This window comes from Doryrhamphus excisus, chromosome 2 (genome assembly GCF_030265055.1).
Source record: "Doryrhamphus excisus isolate RoL2022-K1 chromosome 2, RoL_Dexc_1.0, whole genome shotgun sequence".
In the NCBI taxonomy this organism is placed as follows: Eukaryota; Metazoa; Chordata; class Actinopteri; order Syngnathiformes; family Syngnathidae; genus Doryrhamphus; species Doryrhamphus excisus.
The window spans coordinates 1,166,046-1,184,824 of NC_080467.1; the positions used below are offsets into that span (position 1 = coordinate 1,166,046).

General features: G+C 36.1%; 1 protein-coding gene across 3 annotated transcripts in view; it reads left to right on the forward strand.

Annotated features, from left to right (window-relative positions):
* The window catches only part of LOC131103432 (inositol polyphosphate-5-phosphatase A-like), a 207,053-nt gene that overhangs the window by 33,037 nt on the left and 155,237 nt on the right, over positions 1-18,779 (forward strand). For all 3 annotated transcript variants that reach the window (XM_058049737.1, XM_058049722.1, XM_058049729.1), the window contains exons 3-4: positions 15,878-15,978; positions 16,098-16,185. In XM_058049737.1, the coding sequence (XP_057905720.1) occupies positions 15,878-15,978; positions 16,098-16,185 (189 nt within the window). The remainder of the gene's footprint in view (positions 1-15,877; positions 15,979-16,097; positions 16,186-18,779) is intronic.

Below are 18,779 nucleotides of genomic sequence, written 5' to 3' on the forward strand. Positions count from 1 at the left end.
TTTCTGGACTTCAGTCACATTTTTTTTTGGCTGAAATTAATTTTAAAATCATAGATTTTGAAAGGCAAGTTATAGTAAAAACAATAAATTGGAGAACATTATGCTAATTTTTGACCCTTTGTATTGAGTTGTGGTCTCCTATAGAGCCGCTACACACAATAACCTGCACAGAAATTAAAAAAAAAAATTGCAGAATCTGTGCGTCATGTTCTCCCCGTGAATGCGTGGGTTTTCTCCGGGTACTCCGGTTTCCTCCCACATTCCAAAAACATGCTAGGTCAGGGGTCTCAAACTGAATTTACCTGGGGGCCACTGGAGCTACGGTCTGAGCGAGGCTGACCCGCATCAAAAAAAAAAAAAATGCATTTATTAAAAACAGAAAAATGAATAAACTTTGCTTTGGTTCCGATTTTCTACAAGAAAAGCTCTGATAAAACATACCACTGTTCTCAAATATCTTATTATAATCAGATTATAATAATTATAATTATATTAATATCAGATTAAAATGAACAAAGCATTATTAGAGCCCTGTAGACACGAGAAAACACAACTATAGTCATATTTATACTCTTTATTTACAACATATTGCGCAACTGCAGGGTCTTGAGACACATGCTAACTCGCAAACTAGAGAGCCTCCGACCTAAACGGTAGCCTCCAAGTTATTTCCTTTAAACTTAAAAAGCCAAAAACGTACCACTTCCACACGGATAGGGAGGATAACTATTAACAGTTATTTAACCTTTAACATGAACATGAATCAAACGTAATATTTTTTTCTGGGTACATGATACCATACAGCATCCATATCAAACTTGCAACATTAATAACATTAAACTTTCATATAAAGGCGGGGGCCTCAAACTGGTGTCCTGCGGGCCACATGTGGCCCGCGGGCCGCGTGTTTGAGACCCCTGTGCTAGGTTAATAGGCGACTCCAAATTTTCCATAGGTATGAATGGAAGTGTGAATGCTTGGGATAGGCTCCAGCATACCAAAATGGATGGACTTGCTTCATGACAGAAATTTGGAGCTGTCACAAAAGCAAAAAATATTAGTTTCAAAGTGAAAGCTACGCTTGAAATAAATATTTTCGCAAAAAGCTGTTTTTTTTTTCCCGTTTCTAGTTGGGAACTAATATTTTCCTGAAACTTACCTATGTTATCCTGCTTATTACTAAAGAACGGAAGATGGCAGTCTACTCTTATTTTCGGTAGGCTCAATGTTTATTTAACCGTGGAACCCAATATTTTGTGTGCCTTGAAAAATCATCTGAAAAATCATCAAAATCATTTGAAAGGCCCGATACTGAAGGGGTTGTCCTTCGAAAATTGGACTGAATGAGTTAATAAACCGAGGCTAATTTTATACATACTACATTTTTGGCCTAAACAAGGTTCTACTGTACCATACATACATGCTAAACCACAGACATGTTCACTAACCCACTTGCTTCTTACTGTCTGTACATGTTGCCATTTTTTTCCGTCTTACCTGAGTTGTTAATTCGGAGTAGAACAAGGATGGGATACCCATTTCATTTATACCATGACCTCTTCTTCTGGATGGTCTTGAACCGATTAATTTGATGCACACCCACGTCCAGTTACTATGTTCACACCTTAGCAAACAATGGGCACTAAGCGTCAAAATGAACTCCAGTTAATAACTAAATATGTAGATTGTGATATTGTATGAACAAGCATGCTCTTTGTTCCTACAGCTTCAGGTGCTGTCATGGGACTGTTAGCACACCAAAGGCCTCAGTCCAAGAAACCTTAGATTTGAACGTTCTTCTGAGTAAAGTGAAGCTTTTCTAGTGACTTTGTCTTTTGAAAGATAACCTCAGAAGAATGCTATTTTTATAGCATATGTAAGTGTGTGTGTTATTCAATATTTTCCCAATCAAACTGTCATGGAAGAATATTTGGCCAATTCACAGTCAATTCCCTTATTGAGAGTTCGCAGGCGTGATGTTGATATCTCACATCTGCATACAAACTTGTGACTAACCGCAACTCCTTCCACTGGATACAAATCAATGTTGTGTTGAATGGCTTATGGGGATAAGTTTTTTTATCTGGGTGGCGCTATATTTACATATTTATGCTAATTAGTTGGGCGATATGGACTTGAGCATGTATCACAATATGATGATATAGAACGATGTAAAATTTTAATTTAGCCAAGTTTTGTATACAAACCTTACGCTATATCATGAAATCAAATTGTAAAGCATATTTATTTGTGTGTTAAAAAACCTACTACGTGGAAAAAATATCTTAATACATATCATATATTGATATTTAACCTAAATATATTGTGATATGAATGAAGGTCCATATGGTCTGGCCCTAGGCTTGATACTAATTGATGGTAAATATTTTTAATGAGTTAGCAAACTCTTGATAATGGTTATCGCCCAATGCTGTACATGCACAGGACGATTCAGGCGGCTAGTTAGAGTCCTGCTGCATGTTTAGGCAGGTTTTTTTTTTTTTTCAAAACCGGATGTGCTGTTTTTGCCGTGGGTTTGGATATGTAGTATGTCAACAGCACTGTGTCCAGGGCAGGGTTACTATGTAGGAGGATTATTTGTCCGTGCCCAATAAAACTAAGCCAAACTGATTTGTGTTTCCATTAAGCGTTTAAACCAAGGGTGGGCAAACTACGGCTCGGGGGCCACATGTGGCCCACTAAGTGTTTGAATCCGGCCCGCCAGTTGCTTTCTAACTTTTAACATACATGCTGGCGACATGACTTGCAAGTCGGATGTCTTCTTCAGTAAAAAAAATAACAATAAAAATAATAAAAAATAATTTTTTATGTAAAATTCAAGTTTGATGTGGTTTGATGTTTAAAGTGCTCTGGAAAAAAGGGATATATGGAACATATTTAAAACATATAGCTAATAATCTGACACGTTTACAGATAGAATTATACAAATAAGTACATAAATAAAATAAATAATAAATGTATAAAAATATAATAATTTATACATAATGTAATTAATAATAATATATTATAATATATATAATAAATTATATATATATAATATGTAGATTAAATATAATATATAATAAATAAATAAAATTAGACAAATAATTCTAGGTGGACTGTTATACAAATACATACAAATAATATATACAAATAAGTAAATAAAATAAATAAATATATAATAAAAATATAATATCATATATTAAATATAATATATATATATAATAATACAATTAATATATGTAATATAATAAAACCAAATTTTATAATAAATATATAAAATTAGACAAATAATTCAAGGTGGACTGTTAGAATTATAAGTGTAAAATAATGTGTGTGTTATAAAAAATATATATTCTGGCCCCCCGCACAGTTTTGTTAACTCAGTGCGGCCCACGAGTCCAAAAGTTTGCCCACCCCTGGTTTAAACATTTAAGTTGTGCACCCAAACTTTTACGTTGGTTTGACTGAGACCGAACCATTCGCTCTAAGCTTCGCAGAGACTACCACGACTTTACATTGTAATTATTGACACAGAGGACCAGGACATGCTGAAACATGAAAGGATGCAAGATATGCTATGATGTTATATACAGTAAACCTCGGATATATCGGACTCGGATATATCGGAAATTCGCTCACAACGGACAGATAAAAAAGAACCGATTTTTCTGTAATGCATTTCCAATAAAAATTCATTGCATATATCGGATTTTTTTATAACGGATTTCGCCTATTTCGGACAAAATCTCCAGTCCCGTTCCAATGCATTTCCATTAAATTTCCCTCGCATATATCGGATGGCCGCATCGTGGCGCTCCGATTCGCCGAATCGTGACAGGCCGCTATACGACGTCATTTGCAGCGTTGCCAGGGCCTAGCTTAATTAACAATTTGTTATGCTCAGAATCCAATAAAGTTAAATTCTCATTACCTTACGTCTTTTTTCATTGCCCAGTCCAGGTACATTGGAAACATAGTCAAGGAAGTGCCTTTTTATAACGGATACAATCCGATATATGCGTAAAACGGACTTTTTCCGGTATGCGCATATAACGGATTTCGCTTATATCGGACAAAACCAGTGGGAACAATTGAATCCGATATATCCGAGGTTTACTGTATATATATTAAAAAAATCCTGCATCTTAAGATATAGGCGAAAAAATGTATTATTAGTACAAACTTCAGTCTTTTTTTTTTTTTCCAATTTTTGCAGTTGTATTTTTCCATCCATACGTTTTCTATGCTGCTTAACCTCACTGGGATTGCGGGGATGTGTTGGAGCCTACCCCAGCTGACTTTGGGCGAGAGGTGGTGTACACTTTGGGCGCTCACATTCATACCTATGCACACTTCGGACTCGCCCAATTAACCTAGCATGTTTTTGCAATGTGGGAGGAAAACGGGAATACCCGGAGAAAAGCCACGCATGCACGGGGAGAACATGCAAACTCCACACAGAGACGCTAATGTGTACAGTTGTAGTATTTTATGAGTGTCCTATTCAAACAAGACACCTGTATTTAATGTGCTTTGTAAATAAAGTACAATTTAAATGTTGGCAGTCACATAAAAACACAAATTGATCTACTGAAACTCTAAAAATGACGTTATTTTCCCTCAAACTACAACATTATTTCCATACTTCCACATTGGGCACCATAACCATTATTATTGTTCACATAGAAATAATAACTTTGACGCTTTCAGAAACACCCAAAAGTGTCATGGTGTAGTGCAGGGGTGCTCATTAAGTCGATCGCGATCTACCGGTCGATCGCGGAGGTGGTACTGGTCGATCGCGGCGTGACATTAAAAAAATACCATCCTCGCATCAATGCCGTCACTTGATTGACATACAGGGCAGCCATTCAGATGACAACTGAATGTTGCCCTTCGGGCGACCAATCAAATCAAACAACGTCTCTAAGTGCAGCAGAACTTACGATGTCAGCCTATCATCCATCCCCGTTACTTGATTGACATACAGGACAACCAGTCAGATGACAACTGAATTTTGACCTTTAGGTCACCGCTCATGCGTAAACAACGATGCAAAGTGCTAAGCTAGTCGGCGAATTGCGTCAGATTTTAAGCCCTCGCTAAAGTTTATGGTCACTAAAATGAGTGAAGGAGCTGGACCAAGTAAAAAGGCAAAAAACATATCACTTCCATACGGATATGGAATATTATACGGATATTGTGATACGGATATTATCCATGACTGATAAACATTTGGAAGTGTGCTTGAGGCTGGCTATCAGCAGCTACTGTCCGGACTATGCATCCCTGGCTGGTTCAATTCAGTGCAAGTCATCAAAGTAAACTCAGGTAATTACAAAAAATGTTAATAGTTAATTATGTGTGTTTTGCAATATTGGCTCATTTGGTTATGTAAGGTACATCAACATACATTGTACGTACAAATAATCCTCAATACATTTGAAAATAAATAGATGTTTTGCATTTTTGTAGTTGGTAGATCATTTTGACTCGGTCATTTTAAAAGTAGCTCGCATGCTGAAAAAGTGTGAGCACCCCTGGTGTAGTGAGTTCTGTGCTTTCATAAAGACCTCACTGATTGGGAAAGACAGTATTCCAGACTCACCCTGAACACACACTGCGCTTGACTGACGTCAGTCTGTTTTGCCTTAAGTGTCTATACAAGAATACCGTCTCTCGCATATCCAAATATTGCCAGAGGGAAATAAATAATAAATATACATGTGATCTAAAACATATTGACACAATCAGGTGACCTTTTTTTTTTTTTTTTTTTTTTTAAAACTAGTACTACATACTGAGTTACATATCGTACTACTCGTATAAAGTCACATGACATCATTTAAATTGAACTCCAGTCGGGATTTGGTTTTGACATGCAGATTGTTTTTAGTTATCAAGATTATTACATTGCCATAACATTAGATGCATGTCAAGCTAACATTATGTCGTTCTGAGGAGACGCCCTCAAGCCACCAGAACATTTAGAACATTTAGAACATTTAGATTATGACTTCTGGAAGAGCCTCAATATTTACTAACTGCAATAATTTTAGTCAAATATTGGTGAATAATGACCAGAAAGTGTAAAATAAATATGAAGGAAATTATCACTTATCATGAAAGAATGAGGTTGCACGGTGGTCTAGGGGTTAGCGCACAGACCTCACAGCTAGGAGACCAGGGTTCAATTCCACCCTCGGGCATCTCTGTGTGGAGTTTGCATGTTCTCCCCGTGCATGCGTGGGTTTTCTCCGGGTACTCCGGTTTCCTCCCACATTCCAAAAACATGCTAGGTTAATTGGCTACTCCAAATTGTCCATAGGTATGAATGTGAGTGTGAATGGTTGTTTGTCTATGTGTGCCCTGTGATTGGCTGGCGACCAGTCCAGGGTGTACCCCGCCTTACGCCCGAAGACAGCTGGGATAGGCTCCAGCACCCCCGCGACCCTCGTGAGGAAAAGCGGTAGAAAATAAATGAATGAATGAATGAAAGAATGAGGTTGCACGGTGTTCTAGTGGCTAGCGCGCAGGCTACACAGATAGGAGACAGAGAGTTCGATTCCACCCTCGGGCATCTCCGTGTCTCTGTGTGGGTTTTCTCCGGGTACTCCGGTTTCCTCCCACATTCCAAAAACATGCTAGGTTAATTGGCTACTCCAAATTGTCCATAGGTATGAATGTGAGTGTGAATGGTTGTTTGTCTATATGTGCCCTGTGATTGGCTGGCCACTAGTCCAGGGTGTACCCCGCCTCTCGCCCGAAGACAGCTGGGATAGGCTCCAGCATGCCTAGTCTTTGCTGTTTTTTTATGTAAATGTTTGTTTCTTTTGGCGTTTTCCTGATTTTGGAGTCGCCACAGCAGATCTTTTGATCCGCATAGGCACTTTATATTCCGGATGTCATTCCTGACGAATACCATAGTACAGGTATAAAATAATAATTCACTTTTATTAAAAAAAAAAGTGAGTTTAGACAAAATCAAAGCCAATTATTAGTGTCAAGTTTTATTAAAAAGAAATACTTAACACGAGGATTGACATTTTAAAGCTTCAGCAAGATGCAAATCTTATCCAAAAATAGCTAAAATAAAGTTGGGCAAAAAAGAATTACATATAATCTTAGCTAATAACAAAACATTTTTAAATGGCAGCAACTCAAAAATCAATTGCCCGTGTGTGACGTCTTTGTACATTTGTAGTAGAGCTCATCGTGGTGAATAATTGTGACTGCAAACTGATTAGGAAAAGTGCAAATTCAGCGATTTTTTTTTTTTTTTTTTTTTTTAACGAAACAATGTTAAACGATTGGACTCGTGGACTCGTACCGAAAATTTATTCATAATACACGTCTTCTTCTTCTTCTTAATTTATTTCAGACATGCATACTATGTTACATTAATGTATCTCACATATACACTTACAATACAATACACTTACAATATCTATTTATATTTATATACTTACATATATACATATATATACATGCAGCATACAAACATATTCATACATATACATACACATATATACATATACAGTAAACCTCGGATATATCGGATTCAATTTTTCCCACTGGTTTTGTCCGATATAAGTGAAATCCGTTATATGCGTATACCGGAAAATGTCCGTTTTACGCATATATCGGATTTATATCCGGTATATGCGTAAATGGGATTTTATCCGTTATAAAAAGGCACTTCCTTGACTATGTTTCCAATGTACCTGGACGCGCAGGCAACGCTGCAAACGCTGCAAATGACGTCGTATAGCGGCCTGTCACGATTCGGCGAATCGGAACGCCACGATGCGGCCATCCGATATATGCCAGGGAAATTTCATGGAAATGCATTGGAACGGGACTGGAGATTTTGTCCGAAATAGGCGAAATCCGTTATAAAAAATCCGATATATGCAATGAATTTTTATTGGAAATGCATTATAGAAAAATTGGTTCTTTTTTATCTGTCCGTTGTGAGCAAATTTCCGATATATCCGAGTCCGATATATCCGAGGTTTACTGTATACTGTATTTTCCCGGACTATAAGTCAAACTTTTTTTCATAGGTTGGCTGTTCCTGCGACTTATACTCCAGTGCGACTTATGTATGTAAAATTAATTACCCGCAAAAAATGCGACTTATGTATGTTTTTTTTCTACCTAATTATGAATTTTTGGCCTTGTGCGACTTATACTCTGGAGCGACTTATAGTCCAGAAAATACAGTATATATACACACACATACATACATACACAACACCTCATTACTACAAATGTCTGACACTTCAGTAGAGGAATAAGATTTCATATTATTATATCTACATCACTTTTTAAGCTCCTTTATGTACAGTAGTACAATGTTACTGTTACTGGTACTGCAAAATAAATACTATGCTACGTTTCATGAGGGTGCAACTACATTTATTGGCAAACATTTACACCATAAAGTTGCTGACTAACAGGAGCTCAGGTAGACCTTCTTAGCATTTTTGTCGTTGTAATGCTTCCTGATGTAAGGATGCACAGTAAAAGAAGAGCAAAGTGTAATTACTTCTCACACCAGCGTGCCAAAACATGTTCGATGCTTGATTCCCTCCCGCTTCTGAAGCCAGTGTGTTGAAACACGCTCCTCCACATCTTACCGTACAACTTGTGTTTGCATAGCAGGAGAGAGAGGGAGTGAGATGCATGCGGGGGGAGAGCGTGAGGGTGTGGCCTGCGTGAACCAGGCCGCCCTGTATGCCAGCTCTGTGCCGCTGCCAGCTGACGTCATGGAAAAAAGTGTCAGAGTCTGAACTTGTGAGTGGAGGCCAGGAACGAGCATCGGTGACGTCTCAAGTTCACTAAAAATCAGTCACGCCTTGCTAAATCACGTATGCATAATACGCTGATTGTGAAGCAAAACTGCATGATGATGATGATGATGATGATGATGGCTGGATGCGGCTGACAGACGCCGACCTGGTGACCTTTAAGGACAGGCAGATTCATTTAGTATGCGTCCTGTCATGTTCCTCTGCGACATCCTAGAAAATAAACAAGCTGTTAAAGTCAGCTTTATCAACTTGTAACAAAGGTCAGCGTGCCACCTTGTTCAAGCCTCCGCCCCCCCCCCCCACCCCCCCACACCTTCATATACTTTAGTCTGGCTACACGCCCACGTGTATAAACTCTAAGGGAATTCCTCTGAGAAATGGAATCAATCATTTCACGACACACCTTGATCGCCGATCAATGCCACTTGTGCAGCGGCTGCAGCATTTCTGCAGCATCCAACCAACATCTCGCCACCGTTCCTTTAACCCAGGGGTGGGCAAACTACGGCCCGGGGGCCACATGCGGCCCACCAAACGTTTGAATCCGGCCCGCCAGTTGCTTTTAAGTATTTCAACTTTTAACATACCAGCTGGCAACATGACTTTCAAGTCGGATGTCTTATTCAGTAAAAAAAAAAAAAAAAATCGTAGTTTGATGTGGTCTGATGTTTAAAGTGCTCCTGAAAAAAGGAAACAAGAACATATAGCTGATAGTATGACAATTAAAATTAGACAAATAATTCAAGGCGTAAAATTATAAAAAATTATAAAAAATTATAAAAAATTATAAAAAATTATAAAAAATTATAAAAAATTATAAAAAATTATAAAAAAATTGTTTAAAAATTATTTAAAAATTGTTTAAAAATTATAAAAAATTATAAAAAAAATTGTTTAAAAATTATTAAAAATATTTTTAAAATATTAAAAATCATTAAAATTATTAAAATTATAAGCGTAAAATCATGTGTGTTAAATATATATTCTGGCCCCCCGCACAATTTTGTTAACTCAATGCGGCCCATGAGTCAAAAAGTTTGCCCACCCCTGCTTTAACCTTTAACCTTTAACCTTTAACGCCATGATGCAGAAGAGATTCATTCATTCATTCATTTTCTACCGCTTTTCCTCACGAGGGTCGCGGGGGGTGCTGGAGCCTATCCCAGCTGTCTTCGGGCGTAAGGCGGGGTACACCCTAGACTGGTCGCCAGCCAATCACAGGGCACATATAGACAAACAACCATTCACACTCACATTCATACCTATGGACAATTTGGAGTCACCAATTAACCTAGCATGTTTTTTGGAACGTGGGAGGAAACCGGAGTACCCGGAGAAAACCCACGCATGCACGGGGAGAACATGCAAACTCCACACAGAGATGCCCGAGGGTGGAATTGAACCCTGGTCTCCTAGCTGTGAGGTCTGTGCGCTAACCCCGGCAGAAGAGATTGTTTAGATTTATTATTGTGTATCATTTATGGCGCTAATGGTGTAGTGGAACATACCAAAACAATGGCTGCCGGGTGGAACTCTATTTTATCATCTACAGTCAGACCCGTTTAAGTGGAACCCGCTTGTGTCGAGTCTTAACTGATGAATTAATCTGAAGCTTAATCGAGTATTAATTAATCGAGTAATTGGTTAGGCCCAAGACGGACGAAACCAGTATGAATCAAACTGCAGCAATTAATCGATGAATTAATGGTTAATCGACGACCAGTTAATCAAATTAATCAATTAAACAACAATGTTGATAATCAATTAATCGTTTTCATTTAGCGTATTTTCCGGACTATAAGTCACACTTTTTTTTTCATAGGTTGGCTGTTCCTGTGACTTATACTCCAGAGCGACTTATAAATGAAAAAAACTGTTTATGTTACATAAACACTGGACACCTTTTCTGTTTATTTTTGTTTATTTTATTTGTAGCTGTTTATTTTTTGTGTAGCTGAATAAGCATCGTGTTAGCATATCTTACACTTATTCAGCCTTTTCTCTAGTCTTTTATTCTTTTATTAATGTTAGAACTTGCCTTCCAAGATGACGTAATGTCTGTTTTGGTCAAGTAGTTTGTAAAATTAATTTAAATAAAAAATAAAAAAATGCGACTTACACTCCAGTGCGACTTATGTATGTTTTTTTTCTACCTAATTATGCATTTTTGGCCTTGTGCGACTTATACTCCAGAGCGACTTATAGTCCAGAAAATATGGTAAATATGTAAACATCCTGCAAATATCCTAATTTCTTTCGTCATCCACGAAAGAAGAGCTATTATCGTTGTGTTTTAGCCAAAACAAGATATTTTGTTTTGACTTTTTGAAAACAGTGATGGATATTTTTGCCTCTTTTATGTCTGTGTTTGCTTAATTTGGTCCATCTATAAATCTTTACTCCCTAAATTGAAACAAAGCAAGCTTCACATTAATCGACTAAGAAAAAGATTATGACTGTGTTTTTGTATTATTGAACATTATTTTTAAAGAATATGCACGTGGAAACCTGGTGTTTGTGCAGTTATTTGAACTCTTCTATTTCTGAATAAAGGGGTGGACATTTAAACACTAATTGAACGATTACTTCAAGTGATCATTAGTTGCAGCCCTAAACCAAGCACAGTTCAAGATTTGGTCCGTAGCAAGGAGTCGTGTATATTTGAAAGCAAAGCAGAGGTTTTTCCGTGGGCCTCCGATACACCGGCTTTGGGTAAAAGGGGATCCAATGGGGATCCGGCACTGGTGTGGCGGTGTACATAAATACCCATTTGCATTGCACCGCACTCTTGAATAGTCACACAGCTACATTTGCATTGGAAAATTGTCTGCACATTTGTCTCCACATCCAGCCTTGTGACTTGTAAACTGAAGAGAGATGTTTTGAAGGTCGTTATATGGTTATCTGACGCGGTGTCGTTTGGCACGTCCGCATTTACACGTCAGATTTATTATTTTGTATAGAAAGCCGTGTGATACACAAAGCTTACATTGGAACATCACGTGATGTCCATCTCATGCCAGACTGGATCATTGAGAATGGCGATCAAGTCTGGTGCTTGTGTGTCTCGCTGCTCACCTGGTGAGAATACAGTATAGAATACAACATACCATCACAACGTCTTATGAATGCCTTATATTCAGATTTTAGTTCATATCCTTCATTTAGGCCACTGATCTTTACAGTTAGCTTAAATATGCACATGTTTTGACTAATAATAGGATGTATTCAACCACAAAACAGCTTGATTTATTACTATATACAAGGATGCTAAATTGCTAAATACAAGGATGAAGAGTCTTGAACCAGTCATGATGTGCTATATATATCACTATATTGACACTTACTATGGTACCCATTATGTCATTGGATGCTCATATCACCTCGTACACAAGGTACAAAAAAAAAAAATAAAATAAAAAAAATAAAAACTGTATTATGGAAAGCAGGAAGTGAACAAATGTAAAATAAAAAAATTAAATTAAGATTAAAATTAAAATTAAGATTAAAATTAAGATTAAAATTAAGAATAAAATTAAGATTAAGATTAAGATTAAAATTAAAATTAAGATTAAAATTAAGATTAAGATTAAGATTAAGATTAAGATTAAGATTAAGATTAAGAGCAAGATTAAGAGCAAGATTAAGAGCAAGATTAAGAGCAAGATTAAAATTAAGATTAAAATTAAGATTAAAATTAAGATTAAAATTAAGATTAAAATTAAGATTAAAATTAAGATTAAAATTAAGATTAAAATCAAGATTAAAATTAAGATTAAAATTAAGATTAAAATCAATTGAAATTAAGATTAAAATTAATTATATTAGGAAAGCAGGAAGTGAACAAATGTAACAGTTACTGATTGTAAAAGTACCAGATGGAGGGGTAGGATTTAATAAGCTTTGCTTCTTCCTACTCCTTTTGGACATGTGGAACTGGGAACTGATTATGGGATGCACTCAATTGGAATCTGATGCATATTCAAATGAAATGAAAACCATGAAATGAAAACCATTACCATTACCATATATTTTTGGGGAAAAAAAATGTGATAGAGTTTTCTGTGAAATTCAAGTGTCTGTTGATTAATGCATTAATGTACCGCCACAATTACCATCCACATTTATTTGTGCCTTTATTGCCACAAATAAATGTATGGGAAACACTCACTATAAATATATACTGCACAGAGTTAAAAATAACCCAACTTGAACCCATCCAATGGGTTACTATAGCACCAGTCCAACAACTAACATTGTTGTTGGTCCTTTTTAACCCAACGTATGAGTTAAAATATTTCACCCAAATTCTGGGTCAGTATTATTATATAATTAAAATTGTTGGTTGTTTCAACTCTGTATATTATTTACATAATACCAGAATGCTGGATTAAATTCATTACAATTATTGGATGTTTCAACCACATATTAAAATAATGTACTGTGTTTTTAAAAATATGCTACAACAGCATGTTATGAATACGGTAACTACCGTATTTGATGATGTAGGTTTTGGAAGTGGACATAGCGGTTATTCTGACGTGGAAACGGCTGCTGTTTAAAGTGCGTGTTTGCCAAAGCTGTGCTAAATTTACGTCTCGGAAAGACAAACAAGCGCCGCCGAATAACACAAGTACACGCACACGCAAATCCACTCACACGGGACACATTCTATCTTACTAATAGTTGCAATCTTGTCGAGAATCTGCCCTTTTTCCACTCGGAGCTGATGGGTCCACCAATCTTTCCAAGTTTGAGCTGCTTTAGGCCCCCGCTGGTTCTTGGGTCATTTGAGATAAGTGACAAGCCATAGGTTGATGGAAAATCCATACCGTTATTGCCATACATTACTTTTATTTGATTGGGCCTGCAGTGAGCATAATGCATCGCTGGGGCGGGCTGCTAGTCAAGTAACAGTGCCGGGTTAGAGCCCCGCCGACCATTTGTAGCTCCTGCAGCGCCCCCCCCCCCCCTCCCATAATACTCATTGACACTGATGTATAGCTTCTGCCTGCCACCCATCGGGTGACCTTGTGAGTGCCCGAGCGCTGTAAATCACCCGTCTGTATCGATTTTCCATTAGAGGTCAGCCTGTCTGAACACCTCTGACAGGGTTATCACAAACACCTTGAAACGTAAGGCGATCGGACTCGAGTGTTTGTCGCCGTGAGCGGATCTTTACCGCACGATGTGCACTAACCGAGTAAATCGCCTGCGAAGTGTTTTGCAATGTCATTCGAAAAACAAGTTGCAGAACCGGAATCGGCCGCATTCTGCTTCACATTGCCGCCATCTTTTTTTTGCAGTTGCGGCAGTTGTTGGTATAGAGAGCCATTCGTCAGAACAAATATTGACGTGAGCGTCTGTCACACCCTCGTGTACATGAATGTAGCACTAGAGGCACATCCCTAAGTGACGCATAAGTCAAGGACCCGTGTTGTGTTTGTGGAACAAGCTTATAAGTACATTTTGCTGCCGTTATTAAGGGACGTGGTTGTCTTGTATGTACACATCTGTTTTGTTAGTATAAACTTCAGCACAAAGGAGGTTATAAACCACAAAATAAATATAATGCATATTTTCATATTATTATCATAAATGTTTTTATTAATTGTATAATAAATAAGAAATAATAATAAAAAAATACAAATGCATTTGTTTTTGTATTTTATTATAATCACTTTTTTTTCACTCTTTTTAAAAAAAAAAATATTTTTCTTTTTTAATGAGCAGCCTGTCCTCTTGGTGGAGCCAAAGATTCAAACCTTGTGTGACGGAGGCTTTTTAAGCCATCCTGCATCCACCATACTTGAGCTATCATAGCTTCAACAGCGGTTTTATAGTCTGTGAATTACTTTTCGAGGTGCAGACGACCGACCAAAAAAAAAAAAAATATATATATATATATATATATATATATAGCCACACGTAACACCTCAGTGATATGAAATCGGTGCTAGGTCACAGTCGTGTGTGTGTGTGTGTTTGTTGAGGTTTGTGTCATAAAACATGTCAAACATTTCACGTCTTATTAATAGAGCTGCAACAATTAATCGACAATATCCTGGTATTTGGTTTAATCATTAAAAAAAAATTACAAATTTAGAAATATCTTCCGATTTCAGCCTCTCAAATGTGAATATTTGGTGAATTCCCTTCATCGTTCCAGTTCAAAGTTGATGTGCTATATATATATATCACTATATTGACACTTACTATGGTACCCATTATGTCATTGGATGCTCATATCACCTCCTACTTCGGTACAGGACAAAAAATAAAAAATGTAAAAAAAAAATTTGAAAACTACAAAAAAATTTATAAAAATTCATAAAATAAATTAATAAATAATATAAATTTGCTAAATACAAGGATGAAGAGTCTTGAACCAGTCATGATGTGCTATATATATCACTATATTGACATGCACTATGGTACCCATTATGGCATTGTATGCTCATATCACCTTGTACTTTGGTACAGGACAAAAAATTAAAAAATAAATAAATAACAAATAAAAAAAATTTAAATAAATAAAATACAAATTAATTAAATAATTTAAAAACAAACAAACAAAAAACAAAATCTTAAACTATATTAGGACTACTTGTTTTGACTTGAATGTTTTTCTCTTCTCCCTTACAGACAGTTCAGTCGCATAAGCCACATTTCTTAGCAGAAGTGCACATTAGAGCAGACAAACGCCACATTCACACAGAATATTTTTTTAATATTTTTAAATATTTTTAAATATTATATTTTAATATTATTATTATTATAATGGAATATTATTATGTGTACTTTATATGTATAAATAACAAAATATTCTCAAAGCTAAACATAAGCAGAAAAAATAATTATAAACCACAAAATAAATATAATGCATATTTTCATATTATTATCATAAATGTTGTTTTTAATTGTATAATAAAAATATAAAAAAAAAAATACAAATGAATTTGTTTTTGTGTATGAATATTTGGTGAATTCCCTTAGTCGTTCCAGTTCAAAGTGCACTACTTGTTTTGACTTGAATGTTTTTCTTTTCTCCCTTCCAGACAGTTCAGTCGCATAAGCCACATTTCTTAGCTGTGCACTGTCAGGAAGTGGGTGGCAAGAACTACGAGGCGTCCATGTCACACGTGGATAGTTTTGTCAGGTAAGCGGAAGCGTGCAGCAGGGACCTTGTTGCTTTAATGGCCGATTTCGCAGGACGGTCCTACTTGCGTCGGTTGCATCACAGGAGTGTGTTTGTGTGTTTGTGTGTGTTTTCACCAGAGAGCTGTTGTCCAGCGATGCTATGAAGGAGTACAGCAGAGCCCGCGTCTACCTCGATGAGAACTACAAGTCCCAGGAGCACTTCACTGTAAGTTCCTGTTCACATGAGTTATTTCATGGTTATACACATACACATGCATACATGCTAGTTTTTGCAGCAGCTTTCAACTTCTAATGTGATAAGTCATTTGTGGTTGAATTCCAATTTAAACACATTAATTCAATTTAATAAATTATAATTTTTTAAAATTTATATCACCTGATAAAACTAACACTCTTAGTAACAGGTTGCAGTGTTGTCACCCAGTATGTAGTAATGTCATACAACCACCAGATGGCAGTAGAGGTTCGGCAATATATTTAGCAAGCCTGCCTTGACCTTTTTCATTGTTGCTTTTTATTTTCTGGCTGCAGGAAAACTTTGTTTTTTTTTGTCATAACCACTCCACTTTACACAAGAAATACTACAATACTAGCAAAGGCAAAAAAAAACATTACTGACTTTCTGTCGCTACTGCTTTGGCATGTGATAATAACACGATCCTGACATTTGGAAGTTATTTTATCACAAACTATGTGTTGACTGTGAAGAAATAGTTATTATTTATTTATTTATTTTGTTGGGTTTGTTCCAAAATGCACTTCACTTCATTCATTAGCCGATCCATATCGATTTGAAGACCTACTTGCTCAAATTGTATTGCAGACGTGTCGTCAAACATGGCTGTCAAGATGAGTTTTGGACACATTATTCAAGTGTGTGTCGTGTGCGTTTTTGTCAACTTATTTTAATTTCCAGGACAATTTGCAGTTAGCTGGAATGTATGATTGGCGATTTATGTACATATTCATCAACATTAATCAACAATCACAAGATTACTGCCAGCGGCTAATTTTCATCTGTAGTCACTGAGGGTAAGATGATATTCAGTACAGCAAGAATAAGATGTGAAATCAACTTCCAAAAAAGTAAAAGAATACGCATAAATCGATGTACGCTTGGCAGACAACCCGCTGTTATTACATGTTTTGACATATTGAACATTATACACACTGACATACACAACAGTATTTGCAGTATACACTTACATGCTGTACCTGTGTGTGTATATATACACAAGATCATGACTTGTTTGACATACCCAAAATCACAGCCCGGTAAATAATCCCACACATTACAGCAGACAAACATCGCATTCACACGGAATATTTCATCATATTTAAAGTCTTGACCAAAACTGTAAAAAAAAAAAAAAAAAAAAAAAAAAAAGTTATATGTACTTTATATGTATAAATAACAAAATATTCTCAAAGGAAAACATGATCAGAAAAAAATAATTATAAACCACAAAATAAATACAATGCATATTTTCATATTATCATAAATGTTATTAATTGTATAGTAAAAATATTCAAAAAAAAATACAAATGCATTTTTTTGTGTGTTTTATTATAATGACTTAGTCTGTTTTTTATTTAGCTATTTTTTTTAATTTATTTAATTTTTTTTTAATGAGCAGCCTGTCCTCTTGGTGGAGCCAAAGACTCAAACCTTGTGTGACGGAGGCTTTTTAAGCCATACTGCATCCACCATAGTTGAGCTATTATAGCTTCAAGAAGCGGTTTTATAGTCTGTTACTTTTCAAGGTGCAGACCACCGATGTGGTGCACCATCTTTGCTACATTTCTGCAACATTATGTGCAAAAAAAAAAAAAAAAAAAAAAAAGTTATATGTACTTTATATGTATAAATAACAAAATATTCTCAAAGCAAAACATGAGTAGAAAAAAACAATTATAAACCACAAAATAAATACAATGCATATTTTCATATTATCATAAATGTTATTAATTGTATAGTAAAAATATATAAAAAAAATACAAATGCATTTTTTTTGTGTGTTTTATTATAATCACTTAGTCTGTTTTTTATTTAGCTATTTTTTTTAATTTATTTAATTTTTTTTTAATGAGCAGCCTGTCCTCTTGGTGGAGCCAGAGACTCAAACCTTGTGTGACGGAGGCTTTTTAAGCCATACTGCATCCACCATACTTGAGGTATTATAGCTTCAAGAAGCGGTTTTATAGTCTGTTACTTTTCCAGGCGCAGACCACCGATGTGGTGCACCATCTTCGCAACATTATGTGCAAAAAAAAAAAAAAAAATATATATATATATATATATATATATATATATATATATATATATATATATATATATAGCCACACGTAACACCTCAGTGATATGAAATCAGTGCGAGGTCACAATGTGTGTGTGTGTGTTTGTTGAGTTGTGTCCATCGTTGTTCCCCCAACCCGTTTTCAGCATTTCCACCACGCTCCAATGCATCTCCACAAATGCTCATAAATCACAGCAGCCGCCGACTCACGTATGCTCTTTAAAAGAATATTACAAACGCTGGCCTTTTGGAAAATGTAATTATCTGCCGTTTCATATCTTGGCATTATGAGCTATGTATTTAATAGCGTTTGTGTATAGATTAACCTTTTTTGTTGTATTTCTATTCTCATCAAATAGACATCACAGTTTTGCGCTCGTCTTGGCGAATCCGTCTGCGGAAAGAGAAACATCCGCCGTCCTTTCCGTGACGTTCATTTTGAAATGTTGGCGACGGTAAATATGAAGAGACTCCTTGAGTCCGCCTCACGCCCGGCTTGCCA